The sequence below is a fragment of the Perognathus longimembris genome, chromosome 10 (assembly GCF_023159225.1).
Source record: "Perognathus longimembris pacificus isolate PPM17 chromosome 10, ASM2315922v1, whole genome shotgun sequence".
In the NCBI taxonomy this organism is placed as follows: Eukaryota; Metazoa; Chordata; class Mammalia; order Rodentia; family Heteromyidae; genus Perognathus; species Perognathus longimembris.
Window position 1 is genome coordinate 4,081,729 of NC_063170.1, and position 23,473 is coordinate 4,105,201.

Sequence of the window (23,473 nt, forward strand, 5' to 3'; positions counted from 1 at the left end):
CACCGAGAGCCGTGTCCTCGCGGCGTGTGGGTGGGGCTGTGGGGATCGTCGCCTCTGCCACGGGGCAGGGGGCAGAGGCGCAGAGCCGCGTCCGTCCGTCCGTCCGTCCGTCCACGGGGAAGGGAGTCCGGCACCTACCATGGACGGGCTGATCTCGCTGGGGTCCACGTACATCCGGCTGACGTCATAGAGCGAGTTTATGTCTCTCTCCTGCAAGGACGACGGGGGGGGGGGGGGGGGTTGCACCATGGTTCGCCCGGGGAACGACCACGCACGGGGTGGGGAGGGGGGGGAGACAGCAAGGAGACGGAGAAGCGCGCCAAGATCCACGAAGCACCGCGAGTTTGCCTCCGAACCCGGAGCCAAGTCCCCTCCTCCGGTCAGCTAAGGGCGGGTAGGGAGCCTCCCCAGTGTCACACGACCCCGCCCTCCACAAGAACCCTCCTCTTTATTTAGCTCTACCCCTGCCCCCCCACCCCCACACGGGACTTGAACCAGCTTTCTGCCTGTGCCTCTGAGGCGGGCTGCGACCTCAGGACCTTTGCACCCGCCGTCCTTTCTTCCCCCAGGCAGCAGCACGGCTCGCTCCTCAGAACCCTGGAGACCTGCGGCCCCGGCCCGCCCCGCTCTGCGCCTCTCCCCTGCCTGATCTCGACGGCGCGTCTCCCTCGCTCTGCGCCTCTCCCCTGCCTGATCTCGACGGCACGTCTCCCTCGCTCTGCGCCTCTCCCCTGCCTGATCTCGACGGCGCGTCTCCCTCGCTCTGCGCGTCTCCCGCTCCACTGCCTGTCTCTGCTGAGCCGGACTGGCAACAGTCCCGAGGGAGGGTCTTGTCCTGGCTAGGTGCCCGTCTGCTCCCCAGGCCCCGTGCGCCCGCAGGGAGGGAGGGAGGGAGGGGCGGGGGGGGGGCGCCTACCATGCTGTAGCGCTCCAGCAGCTCGGGCGTCACGGGGTAGCGCAGCCTCATCTTGCGGTAGAGCGCGTGCTTCTCGTAGTAGCTGACCAGCTCCACCAGGCTCTCGAAGTAGGCGGAGGTGCCCAGCACGAAGTGCCGGCCGTCCCGGCTGATCCGGCAGTGCTTCACCTTGCCCCGGGCCCTGCAGGGCCGAGGGGGGGGGGGGGAGGGTGCCATTGGCCTCGGCCCTAGAGCTGCCTGGCCGCCGGGATTGGCGGGAGGAACCCAGAGCTATGGAGTCGATGACATCAGACCGCCGGCGTCAGATCTGGGCTCTCAAGGGTCCGGTCTCACCCCCCCGTCTGGGCCCCGTGCTCCACGCCCGTCCTGCCCGGGCCCCCTGCGGGAAGGGCCCCCCGCCTACCTGAAGGTGATGGCGTAGGAGTCGGTCCCCTCCCGCCGGCGGATGAGGAAGGCCCCGTCTCGGGGAATCCGCATGAGCATGTCCTCCGCCTCGCCCCGGCTCAGCTGGCCGTAGTACCACCTGCAGCCGGGGCGGGGAGACGAGCCCTCAGCCACCCCCTCCCCACGGCCACGGGCCTGGGGGCTCCGGAACATCCGCAATGTCACCCCGGAAATCACAACGGGCCTCCGCCAGCCATGGCGCGCTCCGGAGACAACGGCGTTTGTAAAGAACGCTAGGCCGAATGAGTCCACGCGACATAAAAACCCACCCGCCCTGCCACGCAGGGAAGGCCACCCGGAGCATGGCCTGGAACACGGGGGGCTGTGGGAGGAACTGGGGGTACAGGTTAAAGTGTGAAACAGAAAGCGTTAAGAGGCAAGCCACAAGGGAAAAAAGAGGGAATGTAAAAATTGCTCTAAACGATCTGACTCCCTCTGAAAGAGACAAAGTAGCAGCCTTTGTGTGTTCGAAAACACACCCCTGTACATTCCTGAACACATTCCCGTACACTCCAGAACACATTCCTGTACATTCCCGAACACATTCCTGTACATTCCTAAAACACATTCCTGTACATTCCTGAACACATTCCTGTGCATTCCTGAACACGGTTCTGTACATTCCAGAACACGTTCCTGTACATTCCTAAAACACATCTTTGTACATTCCTGAACACATTCCTGTACATTCCTAAACATTCCTGTACATTCCTGAACATGTTCCTGTACATTCCTAAACACTCCTGTACATTCCTGAACACATTCCTGACCATTCCTCTACATTCCTAAAACACATTCCCAAACATTCCTGTACATTCGTGAACATGTCCCTGTACATTCGTGAACATGTTCCTGTACGTTCCTGAACCCATTCCTGTACATTCTTAAAACACATTCCTGTACGTTCCTAAAACATTCCTGTACATTCCTAAACATTCCTGTGCACTCCAGAACACATTCCTTTGCATTCCTGTACATTCCAGAACACATTCCTGTGCATTCCTGAACACAGTCCTGTGCATTCCTGAACACAGTCCTGTGCATTCCTGTACATTCCTGAACACATTCCTGTGCATTCCTGAACAGTCCTGTGCATTCCAGAACGCATTCCTGTGCATTCCTGTACATTCCAGAACACATTCCTGTGCATTCCTGAACACATTCCTGTGCATTCCTGAACAGTCCTGTGCATTCCAGAACGCATTCCTGTGCATTCCTGTACATTCCAGAACGCATTCCTGTGCATTCCTGAACGCATTCCTGAACACATTCCTGTGCATTCCTGAACACATTCCTGTGCATTCCTGTACATTCCAGAACACATTCCTGTGCATTCCTGAACACATTCCTGTGCATTCCTGAACGCATTCCTGTGCATTCCTGAACACAGTTCTGTACATTCTAGAACACATTCCTGTGCATTCCTGAACACAGTCCTGTACATTCCAGAACACAGTCCTGTGCATGGCTGTGCCCGCAGAGTGTGCGAAGCTTCCCCAGGCAGAAGAGGACAATGGCCGCCATTATGTCCCGCGCTTCTTCCTCCTTATGGAAGAGGAGTTGGCAGAGCTTGAGGCCCCTGACCTCAAGGCCTAGGACCTGGGGGGGGGGGGGGAGGAAGAGGGCAAAGACGGCAGAAAAGCAAAGGAGAGGGAGAAAAGGAAAGCAAAAGGAGGGGGAGGGAGGGCGGGGGAGGGGAGGAGGGGGAGGAGAGAGGAGAGGTAAAGGCAAAGGTAACAACGGCCCCCGGCGGCCGGGACCTACGGCTTGGACTCGTGCGGGTTGGGGTTGGGCACGGCGTCGGTGAGCCTCAGCTCGAAATCGGCGCAGCGCAGGCGCGTCTCGCGGTAGTGCTGCACCAGGTCGTAGATGCTGGCGAAGGTGAGGTTGTCGGTCAGGTAGTACTTCCGGGCCCCGCCCTCCACGGCCGAGCGGATGAGGCAGTGCTGCACGCGGCCCGAGCGCCTGGGGGGGGGTACAGGGGCGCGGCGGGAGGGTCAGCGCGGGCACCCCGCGCCCGGCCGCCCCGCGCCCCGCCCGCCCGCCCGCCCCGGGCACAGCACCAGAAGGACAGGGTGTAGTTGTCCGGGTAGGTCTCGCTCTCCCGCACCAGGAAGGTGCCGTCCTTGGCCCCGGTCTCCGTGCAGTACTCCTGCAACAGCTTCTCCGCGCTCGTCCGCTTCTCCACCTTCTTGTGGAACCATTTCTCCCCAAAGTGCAGCTCCGTGGGGGGCGTGTCCTGGTGGCGGGGACAAGGGGCTGTAGGAGGAGGAGGACCCCCCCCCACCGGCTTCCCCCAGCCCGCCGCCTCCAGCAGCCCCACGTGGGGCGGCCTCCAGCATCCTGACACGGGCCAGGGGGGCCCAGGAAAACCCTCGGTTCTCCTCTACGAAAACCCCGAGTCCCATAGCCCCCTGCCACCAAGAAGCAGTCCTGCGGACGACAGTGGCTCACGCCTGTAATCCCAGATACTCAGGAGGCTGGGATCTGGGGACCGCAGTTCAAAGCCAGCCCAGGCAGAAAACTCCACCAGACTCCACTCTCCAATTCACCAGCAAAAAGCTGGAAGTGGAGTTGTAGCTCAAGTGGCGCAATGCCAGCCTTGAGCAAAAAAGACACGAAAAAGCATAAGGCCCTGAGTTCAAGCCCAGTACACACACACACACACACACTACTCTGAAGACAACCAGCGGCTACAGGGGCCCAGGCAGGAAAACCAGGGACCAGGACAGGGGGCAGAGCTGGAGGGCATCCAAGTGCCAGTGTCCTCCCGAGGGCCAATCAGGCCCTGCATAGAGTCTGCAAGAGCCTTGTATCGAACTGGTTGATCGCCAGGGTGAGTTAGCCAATCAGAGAAGAGCCAGCTAGGCTCTGGTACCCGAGTGGTAGCTCAATAGGACTGAGAACACGCACGCACGCACGCACACATGCATGCACGCACGCACGCACGCACCCCAGCCGACGTCTTGGGGAATGGGGAGACCCAGGCAACACACCTGGGGTGGCTCCTCCTCCACGGTCTGTTCAATGTCATCGCTGAAGGACAGCTTGGCGTCGGCAATGGCACAGTAGTGACGCGTCCACTTCTACGGGGCACAGGGGGCTCAGTCTCCCCGTGCACCCCAGGGCCCCCTGGCACCCCGCAGACACCACCCACCATTCGCCAGGGACTTGCTCCTCTTCCGTGTTCCTGACATTGAAGCGATTTCACTGAACTGGCTCTTCAATGAGATTTCTCTTATAAGTAAAACTTCTATTTTGGGCTGCTTTGATCCCTTTGGGGACTATGTGACTGAATGGCAAATTCTCCTGGGTATTTCATGTAACAGCCTTTCACAAGGGGCACGTGATCTTACGAATCTTTATGAGTATCTTCTGCTTTTCTTATCTTCCTACTCGTTGTCCTAAAGACTTGCTCTGCAGCATTTAATCATTACTTTAGTAGTGTTGGGTGCAGGTACTGGGTCTTGAATTCAGGGCCTGAGAGCTGTCCCTTCGCTTTTTATTTTACTCAAGGCTAGCACTCCACTACTTGAGCCACAGCTCCACTTTGGGCTTTCTGGAAGTTAAGTGGCGGATAAGAGTTTCACAGATCCTTCAGGCTACTTCAAGTTGCAATCCTCAGATCTCAGCCTCCTGAGACGCTAGGATGACAGGCGTGAGCCGCAGGTGCCTGGCTAGAACATAACTTGTTAAAATTAGCACCCAGCCATGCGTGTGTGTATTTTTGCATTCAAATCAACAACATCCACTAATGTCCTTTGTGTGGTCAGGAACCACACTAGCACACACACACACACACACACACACAGTTGAGCGTGTACACACACATTTTTTTTTTTAATGGAAGGAGCTGGACACTAGTCCTGTAATCCTAGTTACCCAGGAGGCTGAGACCTGAGGCTCCTGGCTCAGCTGAAGCCACGCTGGGCGGAAAAGTCCATGAAACGCTTATCTCCCATAACTGCTCAGAACAAGCCGGAGGTGGCGCTGTGGCTCAAGGGGTGGAGAGCTAGCTTTGAGCAAGAAGAGCTCAGGGATGGCGCTCCAGGATTGGCGGAGCACGCGTGCATCTGTGCACACACGTGCGCGCGTGCGCACACACAGTCATGAGGACCAATCCACCTGCCCCGGATGCGAATGAGACGGGAACCGACCGTGTGGCTTTCCCCCAGGGGCTCCCGGCAAAGGCCGGGGGGGACGGCAGCGCGCCCGGCTCACCTGGTCGATGGAGTCCCACATGTACAGCTCCCCCTGCTGCTTCTGCTCGTCCTTCCTGTCCTCCATGTTCACGTCCACGTCCCCTCGGGGGCCCAGCTTCTTATGCTGCGGGGAAGAAATGCACACAGCCGCCGGGGGGCGCTGGAGCGCGTGCCACGCATCGCAGACGCCCCTGGGGAAGCCCGCTCAGAGGCCAACCGGGGGAGCCGCGCCCTCCGCTCCCAGGCCCGGCCGGAGCCCCCCGCGCGGTCTGTGGTTCCTCTGTCTCCCCGCGAGACCGTGAGGGCCCCGCCGCCGCCCGCACTGGCATTACACGGGCTGTGCGTCCCCTTCTCCGCCCGCCTCTACTGTTGTGCGCACGCGGGAGCCCTCAGAATCAGACGCCGGGCTGGCCGTCGGGGCCTCACGCACGCCCGTCACCCGGCTGCTCAGGAGGCTGCGGTGTGAGGATCCTGGCAGATCTGAGAAGCGACCATATTTTACTTTGTTCTCTGTCGGTCACGGGGCTGAAGTGGACTCGGGGCCCGGGCGCCGTCTCTGAGCGTTCTTGGGCTCGAGGCCACTGTTCCACCACTTGGAGCCACAGCGCCGCTTCCGGTGTGCCGGTGGCTCGTGGCAGATGAGCGTCTCCCGGGCTTTCCCGCCTGGGCTGGCTTTGAACCCGCCGCGATCCCCCCCCCCCAGGCTCACCTTGATGAGGATCTTCTCCCGCAGCTGGCTGGGCGAGGGCAGATGGTCGGCGCTGGCCTCGGTGGGCCTGGTGAGCAGCAGGTCCCCCAGCACCTCCTTGAAGACCTTGGCCATGTGGCGCTGCTGCTCCACGCTGCAGTGCTCCTCGATGGACAGGATCACCGGGAAGCTGCGGGGGACGGCGCCGGGGGGGGGGGGGGGCTCAGGGACGCGGGGCCCGGCCCCCCCACCCCCCCCCGCGGCCGCCCGCTTTCCCGCCCACCTCCCCCGCCCCCGCTCACGACCGCCAGTGTGCGAAGTCACGCCTAAAAGCTGAGTCTTCCTTTGAGGAGAAAAGCCTCCAAACACGGCGGGGAACGCGGGACCGAACCCCAACGACCCCCCACCCCCGCGGCCACCCGCAGCCGCCAGCGCCGCCGCACGCCCGCCGTCCCAGCGCCCTCCGCGCGGAGCCGGAGGCCAGGCCGGGCACGCGGGGAAACAAAGGCCTCCTCGAGAGCAGGCCGTCCACAGCGACGCGCACTGGCGCGCTAGAAGCCCGCATCCGTCACACGCCCCGGCGTGCCCTTCGTGCACACCTTCACAGGTGTGCATGACGGTTCACGGGCACACGCATTCACAGGGGAGCCGCGACGCAGAGAGCGACGCCCGCTGGTCTCGCGCGTGGATCGGTTCACGAGCCCGGAGCCGGAGGCCAGCGGAGCTACAGCTTGGGCTCAGAGACGCCCCCGGGCACGCGTTCCCCCCGCCGGCACGCCACAGGCCCCCTGGGCCCGGGGACGCCCGCCAGATGCCACCTCACAAGGAAACACGCGGCGCTCACGCCCGGCATCCTAGCTAATCCGGAGGCGGAGGGCTGAGGATTGTGGTTCACGGCCAGCGCGAGAAGAAAAGCCCAGAAGACTCCCGTCTCCGACTACCCAGCAAAAATCCAGAAGCGGAGCTGCGGCTCAAATGGTAGAGCGCTAGCCTTGAGCACAAAAGCTCAGGGACAGTGCCCAGGCCCCGGGTTCAAGACCCAGGGTGGGCGCTCGGGCTGCCACCCGATGCCACCCTGACGCCACCGGCCAGGCCACGGGAAGGTCACCGACGCCGGCCGTGCCTTTGACCAAGCGGGAGCCCAGCCCCCTCGTGTCTGCAGGGGGCCCTGTCTGTCTGTCCGTCCAGCCGGCCGCCTTCCTTCCCCTTATTTTCGAAGCGCCTGGAAACAAGCCACTGACCTGGAGGCCACGAAGGCATGGTCCCTGATGGCCTGAACCACGTCGTCGAACTTGATCTTGGTGGTCCGCGTCCAGCCGTGGTAGATGACGGGCCTCCCGTCCGGCCCGTCCCAGCAGTCCACTGCGGACACAACCAGCGGCCTCGGGCCCCGCACGGCCGGAGCAGGTGTCCCGGGGGGGGGGGGGCAGGCCGAGGGGGCGAGCGCATCCCGGGGGGGGGGCAGGCCAAGGGGAGACACGGAAGTCCGTGGAATAAGGGCCGCTCAACTCTGATGCCGTGAGTCCTATCTTGATCACACTGACTCGGGGTTTTAAGGAAGGGGTGCGGGGGTCTAGCCAAACACCCTGCTATGGTGTGAGGAAGGGTCCCCCAATGCCCCGGGTGTCGAATGTTTGCCCCGGGGGTGGGCAGGCCGTTACAAGGCAGGACTCGTGGGAGGTCTTTAAGTTATTGGGGTGTCTTTAAAGGGGGCTGGGGAGCCGCAGCCCCGTCTCTCTCTCTCCAGAAGCCCGAAGCGATGGCGGACGCCCGCCCACGGGGAGCAGGGGGCCCCAGAGCCCCCGCTGCCCTCGTCAGGTGACCCACTCGGGTCTTCTGTGACAGCCCCGGGAGCTGACGCACGCTTCCAGGGAGAGACTCCAGGCCGGGGAGGAAAAGGCCCAAGGGGTGAGCGGACGGGACGGGGCGGGGGGCCCCGACACGGGGGGTCCGCCGCCCGCTCGGCCGGGACCCCGTCTGACTGGCCTCCCTCCTCCTCGCAGGGCGGCTTCTTCGTCTCCGGGTGGGGATGCCCCCCCCCGTCGGCCGCACCCCTCTCCCCCAGCCCAGCCCCCCCTCCCCGGAGACGGGGTCCCCGCGGAACGCGACGGCGGGGCGGCCGGGAGGGACTCACGCTCGATGCAGCGGCAGCCCAGGCGCAGGCAGCGCACGTAGGCCTCGGTGGACGACTCGCTGCGCAGCTGGTCCCCCGTGAGGTACCTGCGGGGGTCACGGGGGGGCCCCCAACCCTGAGCGCCCCAGGAGGGAAAGGGGCCGGACAGGCGCACCGCGGGGACCGGGTTCTTCCTGAGAGAGCCCGGTCAGAGGGGATCGGGGGGCAGGGAGGAGTCAGAGGGGGACCCCCGCCCAGGACGGCCCGCCCTCCCCCCCCCCCGCCCCTCAGCACACACGCACACACACGCACCGCGCACGCTTGACCCTCAGGGCTCGGAACCGAGCAGACATCGCACCCTGTGCTGCAGGACACAGGTCCTGTGTGTGAGAGTGTGTGTGTGTGTGAGTGTGTGCGCATGTGCGCGCATGGGCGCCGGGACTGGGGCTTGAACTCAGGGCCCTGCGCGTCTGCGTGCCTTGCCCCCTCCCAGCTGGCGCTCTTCCGCCCGAGCCACGCCTGCTGCCCCGCCTTCTGCTGCTGACGCGGACACCAGAGCCTCACTGACTCTCCCGCCCGGGGTTGCGGCTGGGAGCGGGGATCCTGAGTCGCGGGGATGGCAGGGGTGCGCCCCCAGAGCCCCGTTTGGACACAGGAATTCTTACATCGAGCGATAAAGCAGGGGGGACTGAACCTTGAAATCGATTTGCCCCCCAACAGGGTTTAATGTCTCAGTCCCCCGCCTGAAAGACACTCGGATCAGCGTCACCGACAGCTTTCTGGGGTCTGTGAGCCAAGGGCGTCCCTCCCCCCGTGGCACAGATTAAACACAGACGGGGCGGGGGGTGGCAACGTCCTCCTCGCCCCTCCAAGCTCCTGTCCCTTCTGGCATTGGGGCCCTCACCTGGAGAGGCCGAGTTCAGCATGCTGCTCTCTGGCTTCCAAGCACCCCTGGCCCCCCACTGCCTTTAACATGACTGACATCTCCGGCGCTGCCCTCCCACACGCTACACCCCGTGTTCCTGCCCCAGGCCCTTTGCCCGCGCCGCCGCCGCTCTCCCGGGGAAACGCTCCTCGCCATGCCAGCCAGCAAGGCCCATTCTCGACTGACACTTCCACCACCAGCTGGGAAACGGAGCTGGATTCACACACACGCGCGCGCACACGCACACGCACACGCACGCACACCCCAGTCTCGCAGGGGCCGGGGCCGGCCGGGGCGGCGGGAGCTCACGTGTTGTGCGAGGAGGAGATCCAGTAGTGCGACAGGGGGTTGTTCATGTCCTGCATGTCCACCGTGTCGTACTTCTCGTCCCAGATGCTGTTCTCCCGCGAGAACAGGTAGGTGAGGAACTGGAAGAGCCACGGCCGCGGGGTCACGCGGGGTCACGCGGGGTCGCGCGGGGTCGCGCGCGGCACCCGGGCGGGGCCTGGCGGCTTCTGACCCCCACCCACGTACGCGGGCGGGAACCCGCCGGGGATCGCCCGGACCCCAGCACTGACGGCCGGGACGGCAGCAGGCCCCGCCACGCCGCGCGTCAGGAACCGGGACTCTGCGTCCCAGGGCGGCGTTTAGCCCAAGATGTGTGGCCCCGCGGGAGCACCTGCTCCCTGCACCGCGGCGGGGGCGTGCGCGTGTGTGTGCGTGTGTGCACGTGCGTGTGCGTGTGTGTGTGTGAGCACGCGTCTGGGGATTTTGAACTCAGAGCCCAGGTGCTGTCCCTGAGCTAACTTTTTCCTCTCCACGCTGGTGCTCTACCACTTGAGCCACGGCTCCGCTTCTGTTTTTTCTGGTGGCTGCTTGGAGATAAGAACCTCACAGGCTTTTCCTGCCCGCTGGCTCTGGGCAGCCATCCACAGAGCTCAGCCTACTGAGGAGGAGCTGGGATTACAGGCGTGCGCCACCGTGCCCGGCTTTGTACAGAAGCTCGCGTGGCAATAGTGAACATTGGTGAGTCCCCCACCAACTTAAGAAACAAGGCCCTTCAGAGCGTCAGAAGGGCGGGGAAGTTCTTTTTTTTTTTTTTTTTGCCAGTCCTGGGCCTTGGACTCAGGGCCTGAGCACTGTCCCTGGCTTCTTTTTGCTCAAGGCTAGCACTCTGCCACTTGAGCCACAGCATCACTTCTGGCTTTTTCTGTATATGTGGTACTGGGGAATCGAACCCAGGGCTTCATGAATGCTAGGCGAGCACTCTTGCCACTAGGCCACATTCCCAGCCCGTGGGAGAGTTCTTATCCTATCACTCACAGAAGTGTGAGTGGGTGCCCAACCCTCCCTCCCTCCTCCCCCCCCCCCCCCCCGCCTCCTCTCCTCTCCCACTGGCCCCCCCTCGTGGAGGCAGAAAGCTTTGCTTTGGGCCTAACCCGCCTCGGCCTCTCCTGCTGGCGTCGGGCGCCCTCTGGTGGCCGCGCCGGGGAACTGCCACGCAGCACACCAGGGCGAGGGATGCCCTAGAAACTGGCAACACGGAGCTTCCAGCCGTCATTCATTCCCCTTGCGTGGAGGGGACGCGGGAAGCGCACACCTCGGCCGCCGTCAGCGTGTCTGGCCACGCGCCCGGCCCCCATACCTCATCCACAAACAAGAAGGGCTCTGCCGTCTCCCTCATGGTGTCGTCAATAAACTTGGTCATCCGCTCCCGGACTTTGTTTAGATCCTGAGCCCACGGCTCCTTCGGGGGACAAAGAGGACACACGAGAAATCACCCAAAACACCCCTGACGGGCAAAAAATCTCGGGCCCTGAGTTCAAGTCCCAGGATGGAACAAAAAAGAAAATAAAAGGAAGGAAAGAACGAAGGAAGGGAGGCAGGGATAGGGAGGGAGGGAGGGAGGGAGGGAGGGAGGGAGGGAGGGAGGGAGGGAGGGAAGGCGAATGTAGCACAGGCTCTGCGGTGGGTGGGAAGGGCCAGCAGAAAGAGCAAAAGGCCCAGGGGCAGGCACAGCGGGGGTGGCGGAGACCCGCCTGGCTGGCACAAGGAGCCTTGTGGGTGGCGTTTGCAAACCTCCTGGGCAGGAGAGCAGGGGGCGCAGGACGCAGAAGGGCTCCCCTGCACGGCGGGTGTGACAGGCTTTGCACACACATCGCACCCCCTCCCTCCCCTCCCCAGCAGCCGCGTGACCCCTGTGTGCCCCGGGCCTGAAGACCAGGTTCTCCTGCTCAGTAACGAGGCACAGCAGTAAAAACGGAATCCACGGGTGCAACCCACCCCGCGCGCTGACGCGGGACATGGCCCGTGTGGAAATCCTCTCTCACAGCGATTCACCACGTCCCGACGGGCGCCGGCGGCTCCCGCCTGTCACCCCAGCTACTCGGGAGGCTGAGACCTGAGGACCGCGGTTCACAGCCCAGGAGAGTCTGATGTCCAATGAGCCAGGAAAAAATAAAGCAAAGCCTGAAGCTAAGCTGTGGCTCAAATGGCAGAGCACGCACTGGCCTGGCGCAAAAGCTCGGCAAGGGTGTGAGCACTGAGCTCCAGCACTGGCACCCACTCAAAACGTTCTGCTCCTTTATCTGGCACTGACCACAACCTCCGGACATACACGCTATTCTGTGTTACTTAAACGGGGAAACTGAGGCCTCTACGAGTGAACGACGTGAGCCAGTGACGGAGACAAAGAGAGCACCCAGGAAGACCCAGTCGGCTCTCGAGCTGACCTTTAACCCCGCTCGCCCGCCCCCCGCCCCCAGCCACAGCAGGCCTGTGGGGCCATTCCTCTGCCCTCGCTGGATTCGGAGGGGTTGCAAGTTTCCGCCCCCATTACAATGCTGCCGTGATTTGCTCAGGATCAGTACCGAGGACAGAGACTATTGAACATCTCTCTACGGCTGGCGTCGTGGTGCGTGCCTGTAATCCCAGCACGAAAGGCTGAGGCGGGAGCATCTATCTCAGTCAAGGCCAGCATGAGCAGAGCGGATGGGTCTCAAAAATAAATAAATAAGGGGCTGGGAATGTGGCCTAGTGGTAGAGTGCTTGCCTTGTATACATGAAGCCCTGGGTTCGATTCCCCAGCACCACGTACATAGAAAACGGCCAGAAGTGGCGCTGTGGCTCAAGTGGCAGAGTGCTAGCCTTGAGCAAAAAGAAGCCAGGGACAGTGCTCAGACCCTGAGTCCAAGGCCCAGGACTGGCCAAATAAATAATTAATTAAATTAATAAGGTTTTCATTCTAACTGCATACTGCCAAAGTGCTTTCTAGAAGAATCATCATCATTTTTACTCCAAGGGCCAAAGAGGCCTGCAAAGCACCCATCACCCACAAATGTCCCAGGAAGCTTGGGGGGGGGGGGCTCGGGTGCTAATCCCGCAGGCCGGGCAGTTCCGTCATCCGCTCTGTCACGGGTGGGGGGGCCGGGGGGGAATGAACATCAGCGGCCACGAGGTGGCGTTCTTTCCCAGAATGCAATGCGACGCCAGCCGACCCCCGCAGGCAGAGCTTTCCAGGCCAAGAAGGGGCGTGGCAGAGCTGGGCGCCGGTGCACTCCGCGGCGTGGACACCCCACTGCGCGTCCCGGCGGTGACCGACGCCGCCGGCCACGCAGCAGCGGGGTGGAACGAGCCATCCCAAAACCCACCAGCAGGAAGCAAGGCCGGAGGCCCGGCTCAGCGGCGAGGCACCAGCCGAGACGCGACCAGCGCTCACGGTTTTCCCAGTGGGCTCCTTCCTTCCGTGTGAACCAGAGGACGCCCGCGCGCCCCAACAATTCTCCCACCCGAGACGGCGGAGGGGAGGGGAAGGGCGGGCGGCGAGCCAGAGGCAATAAAAGGGACAAAGGCTCCGGGGCTGGTGACCTCTTATCTGAAGAGGGGGACGGAGTCCGGGACGGAGCTGAGAGGCTCAGCCAGACCCGGGCTGGGTTGTGTGTTCCTGTAGTTCTGTTTTGCTGTTGTTGTCCTGGGGACGGAACGCAGGGCCAGAGCTCTGTCCCCGAGCTGTTGTGCTCAAAGCTGGGCCTGCCTCTACCGCTGGGGCCGCAGCTCCCCTTCCAGCCCTCCGGTGCTTAATTAGAAGGGAGAGCCTCAAGGACGTTGCTGCCTGGGCTGGCTTTGAACTGTGATCCTCAGATCTCAGCCTCCGGAGGGGCTGGGGTGACAGGCGGGCGACACCGGTACCTGGCAAAACCAGGTGGTGGTGGTGGTGGTTATGTTTTTTTTAAGTAAATTAACTGTGCGGTGACCCTAAAAGTACTCCAAAAGAGAAAGCCCGGTTGGGGGGCGGGGGCGGGGGGGGGGAGGTGCTGCTTCTCCAGTGACAGACACGCAGGGGCATCTTAAGCCCGGGACGGCCCACGCACCCACGCACGCACGCCGCGGCCATCTCCCGGTCCCCCGGTCGTCGGGGTCGGGGTGCTCTGCTCCCCATTTGCTGAGAAGGAAACTGAGACACCCGCCCGAGGCCGGCGACAGGGCTGGGGCTGAGCTCGCTCGCCGCCACGCCCTGCTGACTTGGGGACCCGCCCTTCTCTTTTGAGGGGGGCCCTGGGAGCCCCCCCCAACCTGGCAGCCCCAGGAGACGGCCAAGGGCAGGCCGAAGCCCCCGGGGGGGGGGCCGGCCCAGCCACTCACCGTGGCGCCCCTGCATCCACACGGCCCGCGAGACGCCAGCAGGGGGCGCGGCACGGGGGAGAAGGGGGACACGGGGTCCCCGGCAGCGGCCCCGCCCCCGCCCCGCTGCGTCCTCACCTGCTGCTCGTGCAGGAGGAAGCGCTGGAAGTCCTGCAGGTACACGGCAGAGGCGTCCGGCCGGTCCGTGCTCCTGTGGGGGGGGCGGGGGGAGAGGGAGGATGGGGACGGGACTTCCGCGCGCCCCCATGCCAGGCCCCGCGAGCAAGCAGGACCGAGGGTCGGCGACCGGAGGGGCGCCCGCGGGGGGCCCCGGTCCGGAGGCGGAGGAGGCGCCCGGAACAGAAGGGCCGGAACCAGAGGACCCGGGCTCAGCCAAGACCGGAGGAGAAGAGGCCGGGCACCGGCACCGCCTGACATCCGGGCTACTCGGGAGGCTGAGATCCCGGGATCACGGTTCAAAGCCAGCCCGGTCCGTGAGACACTTAGCTCCAGTGAACCAGCAAAAAAGCTGAACGCGAAGCCGTGGCTCAAGTGGCAGAGCATCAACCCTGAGAAAAGAAGCTAATGGAAAGCAGCCAGGCCCCGAGTTCAAGTTCCACTACTGGCACACGCACGCACACACACACACTGCAAGTGTAAAGACAGGCACGCCATTCACACAGTCACGCGCCACGTGAAGCCATGTCCAGGGGTCGTGCGTCCTATGATGGACACTGCGAGGAGCAGACCCGAGACTCTCAGGCTTCTTTCCGGAATGTTCCAGCTCTCCCTGCCCCCCACAATGCATTGCTACTCCTACCACTGGCCCCCCCGCCCCCACCCAGGCCAGCAGGGCCAAGGACACAGCCATCCGGAGCAGCAGAGAAGGGCAGGGGGTTCCTCACCCCAGAATGAACACGGAGGAGTCCTTCTTGAATTCATCGAGTATCTGCAAAGGAAGCACGCAGAAAACACAGGTAGTAGACGCGTTATGTAATACGCCATCACCCCAGCTGCTCGGGAGGCTGAGGTCTGAGGATCACAGCTGGAAGCCAGCCCGGGCAGCAGAGCCCATGAGACTCTCATCTCCCAGTGAACCGCTAAAGAGCCAGCAGGAGAGCTGTGACACCGTGGCAGAGTGCCAGTCTTGAGCAAAAAGCTCGGGGACAGTGCCCGGGTCCTGAGTTCAAGTCCTGGTGCCAGCACACGCACGCGCACCACAATGAACGCACACTGCGTATGCCACAGTTGTTCTTTGGCTGGGCCGGCGCGGGGCAGGCCGGACGCCGCGAACCCTCTTACCGATCTCTGCTGCTCGAACATCAGCTTTTTGTAGAAGAGGTGGAGCTGCTCAAAGCTGAGTTCATCTCTGTGGGCGCCGATTTCCTGTCAAGAGCAAACAAGTGCTATCACGGAACGTCCAGAAGTCGCTCGAAGCCAGCCTCCCCCACCCCCACCCCCGGCCCCCAGAAACCCATCTCCAGCTCCAGTTAACCCAGTACCGGCAGGTGCACGCGCACACACACACACACACACACGCACACACACACACGCTCGAGCTCCCAGAAGGAAATGGGGGCACCATCGGGAGAAGGGAGGGTGGCTGCTAGAGACGGAGCTGAGGTCGGAGGCCGGCATCGCAGTCACCACGGACCACATGCACCCTCCGCGGAGCCGAGAACTCTCTGGAGCCCCGTGCCCCGGCGCGGCTGAGCAGCCCTGCACCTGGCCGGCCCCGGCGGGCCGAGAGACTCACCGTGAACTTGTCCTTGAGGAGCTTCGCGCTGCTCACCTTGAAGTTCACCGTGGGCAGGATGGCCTTCATCTCCCGGAGGCTGATGCTGCGGGGGGGCGGGGGGGGGGAGAGAGAACCCAGCTCATCAGCCTCGAGGTCAGCGCTCGACAGTGGGCGCGGCAGCCCCAGAAAAGCCGCTTGCTCAGCCCCAGCCAGGACCGAGCCCTCGGGGTCCGGGTGCGGGGACCCCATGTTTTCTGGGCTGGCCCCCAACCTCCAGGGCCGGCCGGGGTCCCACAGATCCACGGTGTGGCGGTGTGGCAGGAGGGGGAGGGGCCGGCCCCACCCCCAGGGACGTTCCGGAGACCAGTGGGGGACAGAATCTCAGGACAGAACACCCTGGGGTCCCAGCAGGGAGGGCCACCCCCCCCCAGGGTGTGTGAACCCCAAACCAGGAGGAGGAGCCAGCAGCTCCCAGCCTCCCGGGCCCCACATCAGTCAGCCTTGACAAGGTCATGACCCCTTCCTGGGCCAACACCGCCTCAAACTGCTTTCCAGGAGCTCCCCCAGTCCACAAACCCCCGCCTGTGCCCCTTACCCGCCCCACCCCGCCACAGCAGACATCACTGAACGATCGCCGTGCTCATCTCACCCTCCCCTCCGCCGCACGCCTAGCAGCCATCACCGATCGAGCACAGACCGTTCCCACCTGCAAAACCTCCAGGCAGATCCCCCCCCCACCCCAGCTTGTCACAATCACGCTGGTCACGGCAAATGCCTCCCTCCCCCCCCCCCCCCCACGGCCCAGGCCACCGGCCTGCCGGCGCAGGCCGGGCGGGAGGGGAGAGGAAGTGGACCCTGCTTGTGCAAATGTAATGTCAGCTGCAGGGGAGGGGGGAGGGAGGATGCTGAGAAATGGGGGGGCGGGGGAGGGGTGCTCCAGCATGTAATCCTGGCAACCTGGAAGGCGGAAAGAGATGGCGGCATCTCAGGCCTGGCTAGCAGTGCATACACAGAAACAAAGGGGCTGAGGGCGTCGTTTCCACGGTAGAGGGTCTGCCAAACAAGTTCCTGAGTCCAATCCCCAGTACCAGAACAGGAAAATCTACCTAGGTGCTGTGGAGTATTACTCAGCCTCGAAAAGGAAGGAGACTCCAGCAGGCATTACAGCGCCGGGTGGACTTGGAGCCAGACCCAGGAAGAAGCTGTCACGCGCCCAGCCCTTCTAGACGCGGAGGCGGCTGGGGGAAGCCCGCCCCAAAAGGGTGGAACACAGCTGGGCGCCATGCCTCACACCTACCATCCCAGCTACCCCAGAGGAGGCTGAGACCTGAGGTGGCGGTTCAAAGCCAGCCTCGGCAGAAAAGTCGGCGAGATTCTTATCTCCAATAAACCACTGGGAAAAAGCCAGAAGAGGCGCTGAGGCTCCAGGGTAGAGCGCTAGCCTGGAGCACAGGCGGCTCGAGGGCAGTGCCAGGCCCTGGGTTCAAGCCCAGCAGTAACAAGAGAAGAAAATGGCCAGACCCGTGTTCATATATGAGTACGCACTTAGACACGTACCTACATATACATTTTATATAACGCATATTACCACGAAAAGATAAAACAAATTAATTTTTTAATGGCCGGGGGAAGAGATGGGTTTCTGTGCTGCCCAAGTTTTCAAGGACAAAATTAAAGAGGAAAAGTGCCCCCCTCGTCGTCCACCCCAGCCCGACCCACGCCAGGCTGAGTGGCTTTCGGCACGTGGCTCGGCCGCTCTCTCTGGGCCACCGGCAGGCTGCACACACTGCCGCCATCTTGCCCGCAGAGGACGGATGAGGAGCCAAACTGGAGCCCGGGCCAAGCAAAGCACCTGGGCCACCGGCTCCGCCCCACGGGCCGGAGCCCTTCCCCGGCCGGGGCCCTGGCTGTCCTTCAGGAAACCATGAGCCGATTCCTCCCGCCGTGGGTGGCAGGAAAGGGAGGGAGCGGCCGCCCTTTCGCTGCCCTTCCGCGGTGCCCTGGACGTGGGGCTCAGGAAAGGCGGGGCTTCTCCGTGTGTTGACAGAGCGGCGGGAGGGAAACACCCAGAAACCCACGCTGGCTCCCCGGAGGGGGGGACCGTGGCTCACACCTGCGATCCCAGCTGCTCAGATAAGGACGGAGGTTCAAGGCCAGCCCGGGCAGGAAAGCCCCTGAGCTCTGATCTCTGATTAACAAGCAGAGAGCCAACCCTCCCGTGGTGAAGCCCCAGCCGTAAGTGACACAAGCCCCACGTGCAGCTCAAGCCCCAGCGCGGGCTCAAAGGGAGAGAGGCTCTCTCTAGAGCGAGCCGGACTCACAGCCCGGCGTGCAAAGCGCACAATCCCCGGGTTTGTTCCAGGCGTGGTGACACACGTCCGCAACCCACGCGCAGACAGGAGGACCACGCGGGGCCTGAGCCGGCTGTGGCCAAAAAGTCAGCGAGAGCCTGTCTCGCCAGCAAGCCGGTCCCGGAGGCAGGAGGCGCCGGGAACTCCCGCCACGCGGGAGGCAGGGGGGGGAAGACCCCCCAGGCTGAGGCCCGCCCGACGGTCTGCCAGGCGAGAGCACCAGAACTCGGAAGAGCAAAAGCACTAAAAGCATCAAGAAGGAGATGCAAATTCAAGTCACGCTAAGCCGCCACCATTCTGACCTCGGACTCACAGAGGGTCAAAGTCTGGGGGCGGAGGGCGGGGACGCGCCGCGCCCAGACGTGGAAAGCGAGGCGGCCGTGGTGGCCTCTGGCTGATACATCAGCGGAGACCTGACAGCTCCGCGTCTCCCCCCCCACACCCACGCGCGCACCTTGACCCCGAGGTGCGCACCTGCGTCCGTCAGCAGCACAACGCGCAGGGGGAGCCGTGACCGTGCGCACGTCGACACCGAGAGCTTGCTGGGCACCGACGGCGCCCGCCCGAGGCTCACACTGGTTAACGAGAGCGGAGCGTCTGGCTCGGCCTCGCCAGCTCACCCCAGCCCAGCCCTCCGCCCGGTGCGGGCCGAGCCCCAAAACCAGGCAGCGCGGGTTCACACCGGTCACCGCAGCCACCCGGGAGGCTCAGACGGGAGGATCGCAGTTCAAAGCCAGCCTAGGCCGCCAAGTCCCTAAGACCTTCTTGTTCACCATATAACCACCAAAAAAGCCAGAAGCGGAGCTGTGGTTCAAGTAGCAACGTGCCAGCCTTGAGCAAAAAAATCTTAAAAAGAAGCTAAGTGACAGCGTGCAGTGTGAGGTCCCGAGTTCAAGTCCCAGTACTGGCACAAAAAAAAAAATTAAAAAGAAAAGTCTAAAGCAAACTGAGAATTCATGACGGATTCTTACTGTTTCTTCTGGTTTGATCCACAGAATAAATCTGCTTCCTCAGCCAACTGGAGAGAGATTGGAGACCAAAAGAGAAAGAACGTTAGGAAGACGTGCGCGTCTCGGTACGCTGCTTGAGATGAGGACTGAAGAAGCAGACCAGAGTCATTTCAGGCCAGGCACTGGTGGCTCCCGCCTGTCATCCTAGCTACCCAGGAGGCTGAGATCTGAGGATCGCAGTTCAAAGCCAGGCAGGGCAGGAAAGCCCGGGAGAGTCTCACCTCCACTGAACCACCCGACAGCCAGAAGCGGCCGCTGTGGCTCAAAGGGAGGGCGCTCGCCTGGAGCCGAAGAGCCCCGGAGCAGGGCAGGCCCCGAGTTCAAGCCCCACAACCGACAACAAAAAACGATGAGATTTCCTAAAGTCACAGCCCCTTGACCGGACAGCGCTGCGGGCCGGGCGCCCGGTGAGCCTCAAAGACGCAGAGCCACGCATTTCCCCCGGGGGCCACGTTTCCCCCCCCACCCCGAGCCGGGTCCCCAAGGGAGTGCCCCAGAGAGCACAGGTACCTCTCGATCACGGTGGGGGTGGACGCCTCAGCGCTTCTTGGTGTAAGATTTTCAAGCCGACAGCCACTTCAGGGCTTCCTCCTTGGAGTCGGCTGCAGAGGGGCCGGGGGGGAGGAGGGGAGACGGCGGGGGGGGGGGGGTGAGCCCCTGGGGAGACCAGAGCCCCGGCCGGCCACGGAGGGTCGCCCTCACTGGCTTCTAGAGCTGCAAGGCACCCTGACGGCATTGCCTCGGCGTCCCCCAGGACCGGAGGGGTGTGTGCGTGTGCGTGTGTGCGTGTGCGTGCACGTGTGGGTGGGGTGCGTGCACGCGCACAAGCCCTCAAGCCAGCCCTTCAGATCAGCGTTTGCTGGGCAGGCTCTGCGGCTGGCGCCCCGCAGGGCCTGGTCCTTACACCTATGGACTCTCGATACCCGCAGGTGGGCACGTGGCCTGCCCCCCACTCTCCCCATTCCTCCCCCGAGCAGCCGGCAGCTCAGAGGCTAAAACTGCCGGTCCCCAGCTAGAACTCCCTGCGCCCGGAGGCGGGGGGGGGGGGGAGGGGGAAGGGGACAGGCAGGCAGGGTGGAGATTGGCCACTGAGGACCTTCCCGAGGGGCAGACAAACGTGCACCCACTGCCAAGCTCAGCGTGCTGAGGACGAACTGCGTGCCGTACAGGATGGTGAAGCAGCAGTCCTCCTTGTGGCGCGTGGCTTTCGCACGCTCGAAGTCCTTGGCGTTCTTCCCCGGGCGGATCTCCTTTATCTCCATGATATCCACTGCGAGAAACGGGAGGAGAGCGGGGATCGAAGGCAGCGGGCACAGCCCCCCACTTGCGGATGGGACCGCCAGCTCCTGCCAGCCGGAAGGGGCTCCCGAGGCCAGGTCCCCACTGGGCGCCCAGCTGAGCTCAGGGCCCCCGCCTGGGAGAGGACGGAAGACCCAGAAGACCCGGGAGGCCGCCGGGGCCTCCGACACCCCACAGCCCCCAGGTGGAAGGCTTCATGACTGAACCGGGATGCCAGGGGGCGGGGCCCTGGAGGAAAGAGGTCACGGGGGCGTGGCCTGAAGGGTGGTATTTGACTCCGCCCCTTCCCCTCTCCCCCGCCCCCTGCTTCCTGGCCACCATGAAGTGAGCGACTCAGTTCCACAGCTTCCCCTCTGCCATGATGCTACGGTGCCAGGTGACCCCGACCTTTCACCTCGAGACCCAAAAGCTCCCAGTCTTGTGTTTCTCAGCCAACAGATTGGGTGGCTTGTCCTGGGGCAGACCGGTCACCTGACTGGCTTTGGATAAAGGCGGCCCAGCCCACCACCTGGAATCTCGAGTCAGAGCAGCGGGAACCCAGAGCAGGACCCAGAGCCGGGCTCTGGGACGGGCCTCGGGGACACACATCCTCCTGGGACTGATTTTTCCCAAAGCAACTTCTAAAACTTTTCCCCCTGATGTTAGGGGCAGAAAGGGCGGAGCCACCCGCCTCAGAGAAAGGAGCCTTGTGCCCTGACATCCCACTACGTCCCCGGGTGGGTTCCAGGCGCCGAAGCATCCCACTGACATAAGCCAATACGTTCCTCTTCTGTGGCTGAGGGGGTGTGGCTCAAGTGGGCCCTGAGTTCAATCCCCGGTCCTGCCCCACAACACGGGAGTGGATGGTGGTAGTGCCGTAGCTCAGGGCCAGAGCACTTGATTAGTATGTGCAGAAGAACAGGTAGGTGTGTGTGCATGTGTGTGTGCGTGGTGCGCATGCGTGTGTGCGCGTGTGTGTGTGTGTGTGTGTGTGTGTCCTGGGGCTCAAACACAGGGCCTGGGCACTGCCCCTGAGCTTCTTCACTTGAGGCTGGTCTTCTACCATTTCAGCCACAGCTCTTCTTCTGGCTTTTTTTTTTCCAAGTTTTTATTATCAAACTGATGTACAGAGAGGTACAGTTTCATACGTTAGGCATTGGATACATTGCTTGTACTGTTTGTTACCTCGTCCCTCATACCCCCCCTCTACTCTGGCTTTTTGGTGATTAATTAGTTGGGGGTAAGAGTCTCGTGGACTTTCCCGGCCGGCTTCAAATCACAGTCCTCAGATCTCAGCCCCCTGAGTGACTAAGAATTACAGGCGTGAGCCACTGGTCCCAGCTCTCTTTCAGACGTGAGATTCTGTCACTGAGGAGCAAAAGAGCCACTCACGTCTACATCGGAATTTCCTGACACACGGCTCCTAGGGCCCTTGTCATTCCAAGGGACGCGTCTACGGTGCGGTTGGGTGTCCCACAGAGAAAACCCAACCAGAGATCTCAAGCCACCGGGCAGAACTCCCAGGCCTCGCCCTCCCTGCAGGAAGGGACGAAGGCAGAGGTTGAGCTGGCCGGCACTCCCATCAAATGGCATGGCGGGGGAGGGGGGTGGCGGGAGCTTCCGGGGGACAGCCGGTACGCTGGCTCGACATCGGCCCCATCCCCCACACGTGGTCCTGGCCTCCCCTGAACCTGTAATCCTCCGTGCTGTGTTCCCCGGGTGTCTGGGAGTCACTCTAGCAAATGTGTGCAATCCAAGGGGAGCGGTCCCTGGGACCCCCCAATCTCTAGCTGCTCAGCCAGGCGCCCGGGGCTGCTGGGGTGAGGGCTGGTGAGATCTACGGCCTGTGCAACCGGACGCGGCATCAGAGCTGAACTGAGTCAGCTGGTGTCCACTGAGGTACTGTGTATTTGGGGCGGGGGGGGGGACCATCCACATTTGGTGTCAGAAGTAGTGAATGCCGAGTGGGGGGGGGGGCATTTTGGGTTTTCCTTTCTTAGAGGTAAGGCATTTGGAGACTGAACCCCACCGCCCACCCCCGCTGGTCCTGGGCTTGAACTCAGGGACTAGGCACTGTCCCTGAGCGTCTCTGTGCCCATGGCTAGCGCTCGACCATTGAGCCACAGCGCCACTCTTCTGGCTTTTTCCGAGTGGTTTATTGGGGCTGAGAGTCTCGTGGACCTGCCTGCCTCGGGGCCTTCAGATTCACGGACGACCCATCAGCATTTACATCCACGGATTACAGTGGAACACACTGCTATCTCCCCCCAAAAGAGTGTCCGTCTGACACGCATTCAGGAACCTGTCAGTCCTGCCTCTGTGCGTGCACTCGTGTGTGTAAACGCATGAGAAGAACTCCCCAGAGACTCCCACCAGCTCCCTGACGGCGGCCATCACGGTGGGACGCGCTGGCAGGGCGGGCTTTGTCACTAAGGTGACTCTGTTGTCACGGGAGGCGGCGGGCGCCGTGGGCCCCGGGCAGCTGGGCTCCCTGCCCGAGGAAGCGCGAGAACACGGCCACGCGCACCGCCTTGCCCGGCCACGGCTCGCTCTGCCCCAGGCCCAGCTGCCCTCCCCACCACCGGCTCTCCATACGCCCCTCCCCGCCCTCCCCACGCCCCTGCTCCCCCCAGCAGGGTGCCGTCCTCCAGTTATGGGGGGACGGCAGACCTGTCCGCACACAGGAGAATAGCAGGGCCCCGTGCGGATTCCCCAGCGAGAGCGCAGTTTCTCCGGGCCAGTGGGTGCTTGGGCTAAGTCCTGAAGACGCCGCTGGGCTGAGGAGGGAGGACTCGGCGCGGGGAACCCTGGGGTCCACAGGCCGAGAAGCGAACCGGAGGCTCTGCTCTCCACCGCCTGGGGCTGGGGGCTGTCCAGGCCCCCCCCCCGCCTCCCCTCCTTCCTCGTCTCCGCAGGTGGCAGTCTCCTGGCACGCTCCGACACGCGGGGGGATCACCACCACGCGGCAGGAGGACTGCATGCTCCGCCCCCGGCCTGGGCCTCAAGGACAGCGTGCGGCAGACGCAGCCAGGGCCCCGCTGCGCCCAGGAGCCCCAGGGTGCGGGGGGGGGGGGGGGGGCTGCGCACCGCGCTGCACTCCTCCCGCTGGGCCAGGGAAATGCATGGCAGACCTGGGGGAGGTGGGGGGGAGGGGCTTTCCCAGCTGTGGAAGAATCTAGAAGGGCTGG

The 23,473-nt window shown here is 63.2% G+C and overlaps 1 protein-coding gene across 1 annotated transcript in view; it reads right to left on the bottom strand.

Annotated features, from left to right (window-relative positions):
* Positions 1–23,473, bottom strand: part of Plcg2 (phospholipase C gamma 2) — a 52,402-nt gene that overhangs the window by 17,738 nt on the left and 11,191 nt on the right. The window contains 22 exon segments of the mRNA XM_048354726.1: positions 139–210; positions 917–1,097; positions 1,320–1,439; positions 3,125–3,325; positions 3,424–3,599; positions 4,357–4,446; positions 5,582–5,686; positions 6,272–6,440; positions 7,492–7,612; positions 8,385–8,470; positions 9,598–9,716; positions 10,934–11,035; positions 14,047–14,119; positions 14,814–14,857; positions 15,211–15,294; positions 15,665–15,752; positions 18,971–19,015; positions 19,518–19,545; positions 19,548–19,577; positions 19,580–19,609; positions 20,125–20,277; positions 20,332–20,421. Coding sequence (XP_048210683.1) covers positions 139–210; positions 917–1,097; positions 1,320–1,439; positions 3,125–3,325; positions 3,424–3,599; positions 4,357–4,446; positions 5,582–5,686; positions 6,272–6,440; positions 7,492–7,612; positions 8,385–8,470; positions 9,598–9,716; positions 10,934–11,035; positions 14,047–14,119; positions 14,814–14,857; positions 15,211–15,294; positions 15,665–15,752; positions 18,971–19,015; positions 19,518–19,545; positions 19,548–19,577; positions 19,580–19,609; positions 20,125–20,277; positions 20,332–20,421 — 2,207 coding nt within the window.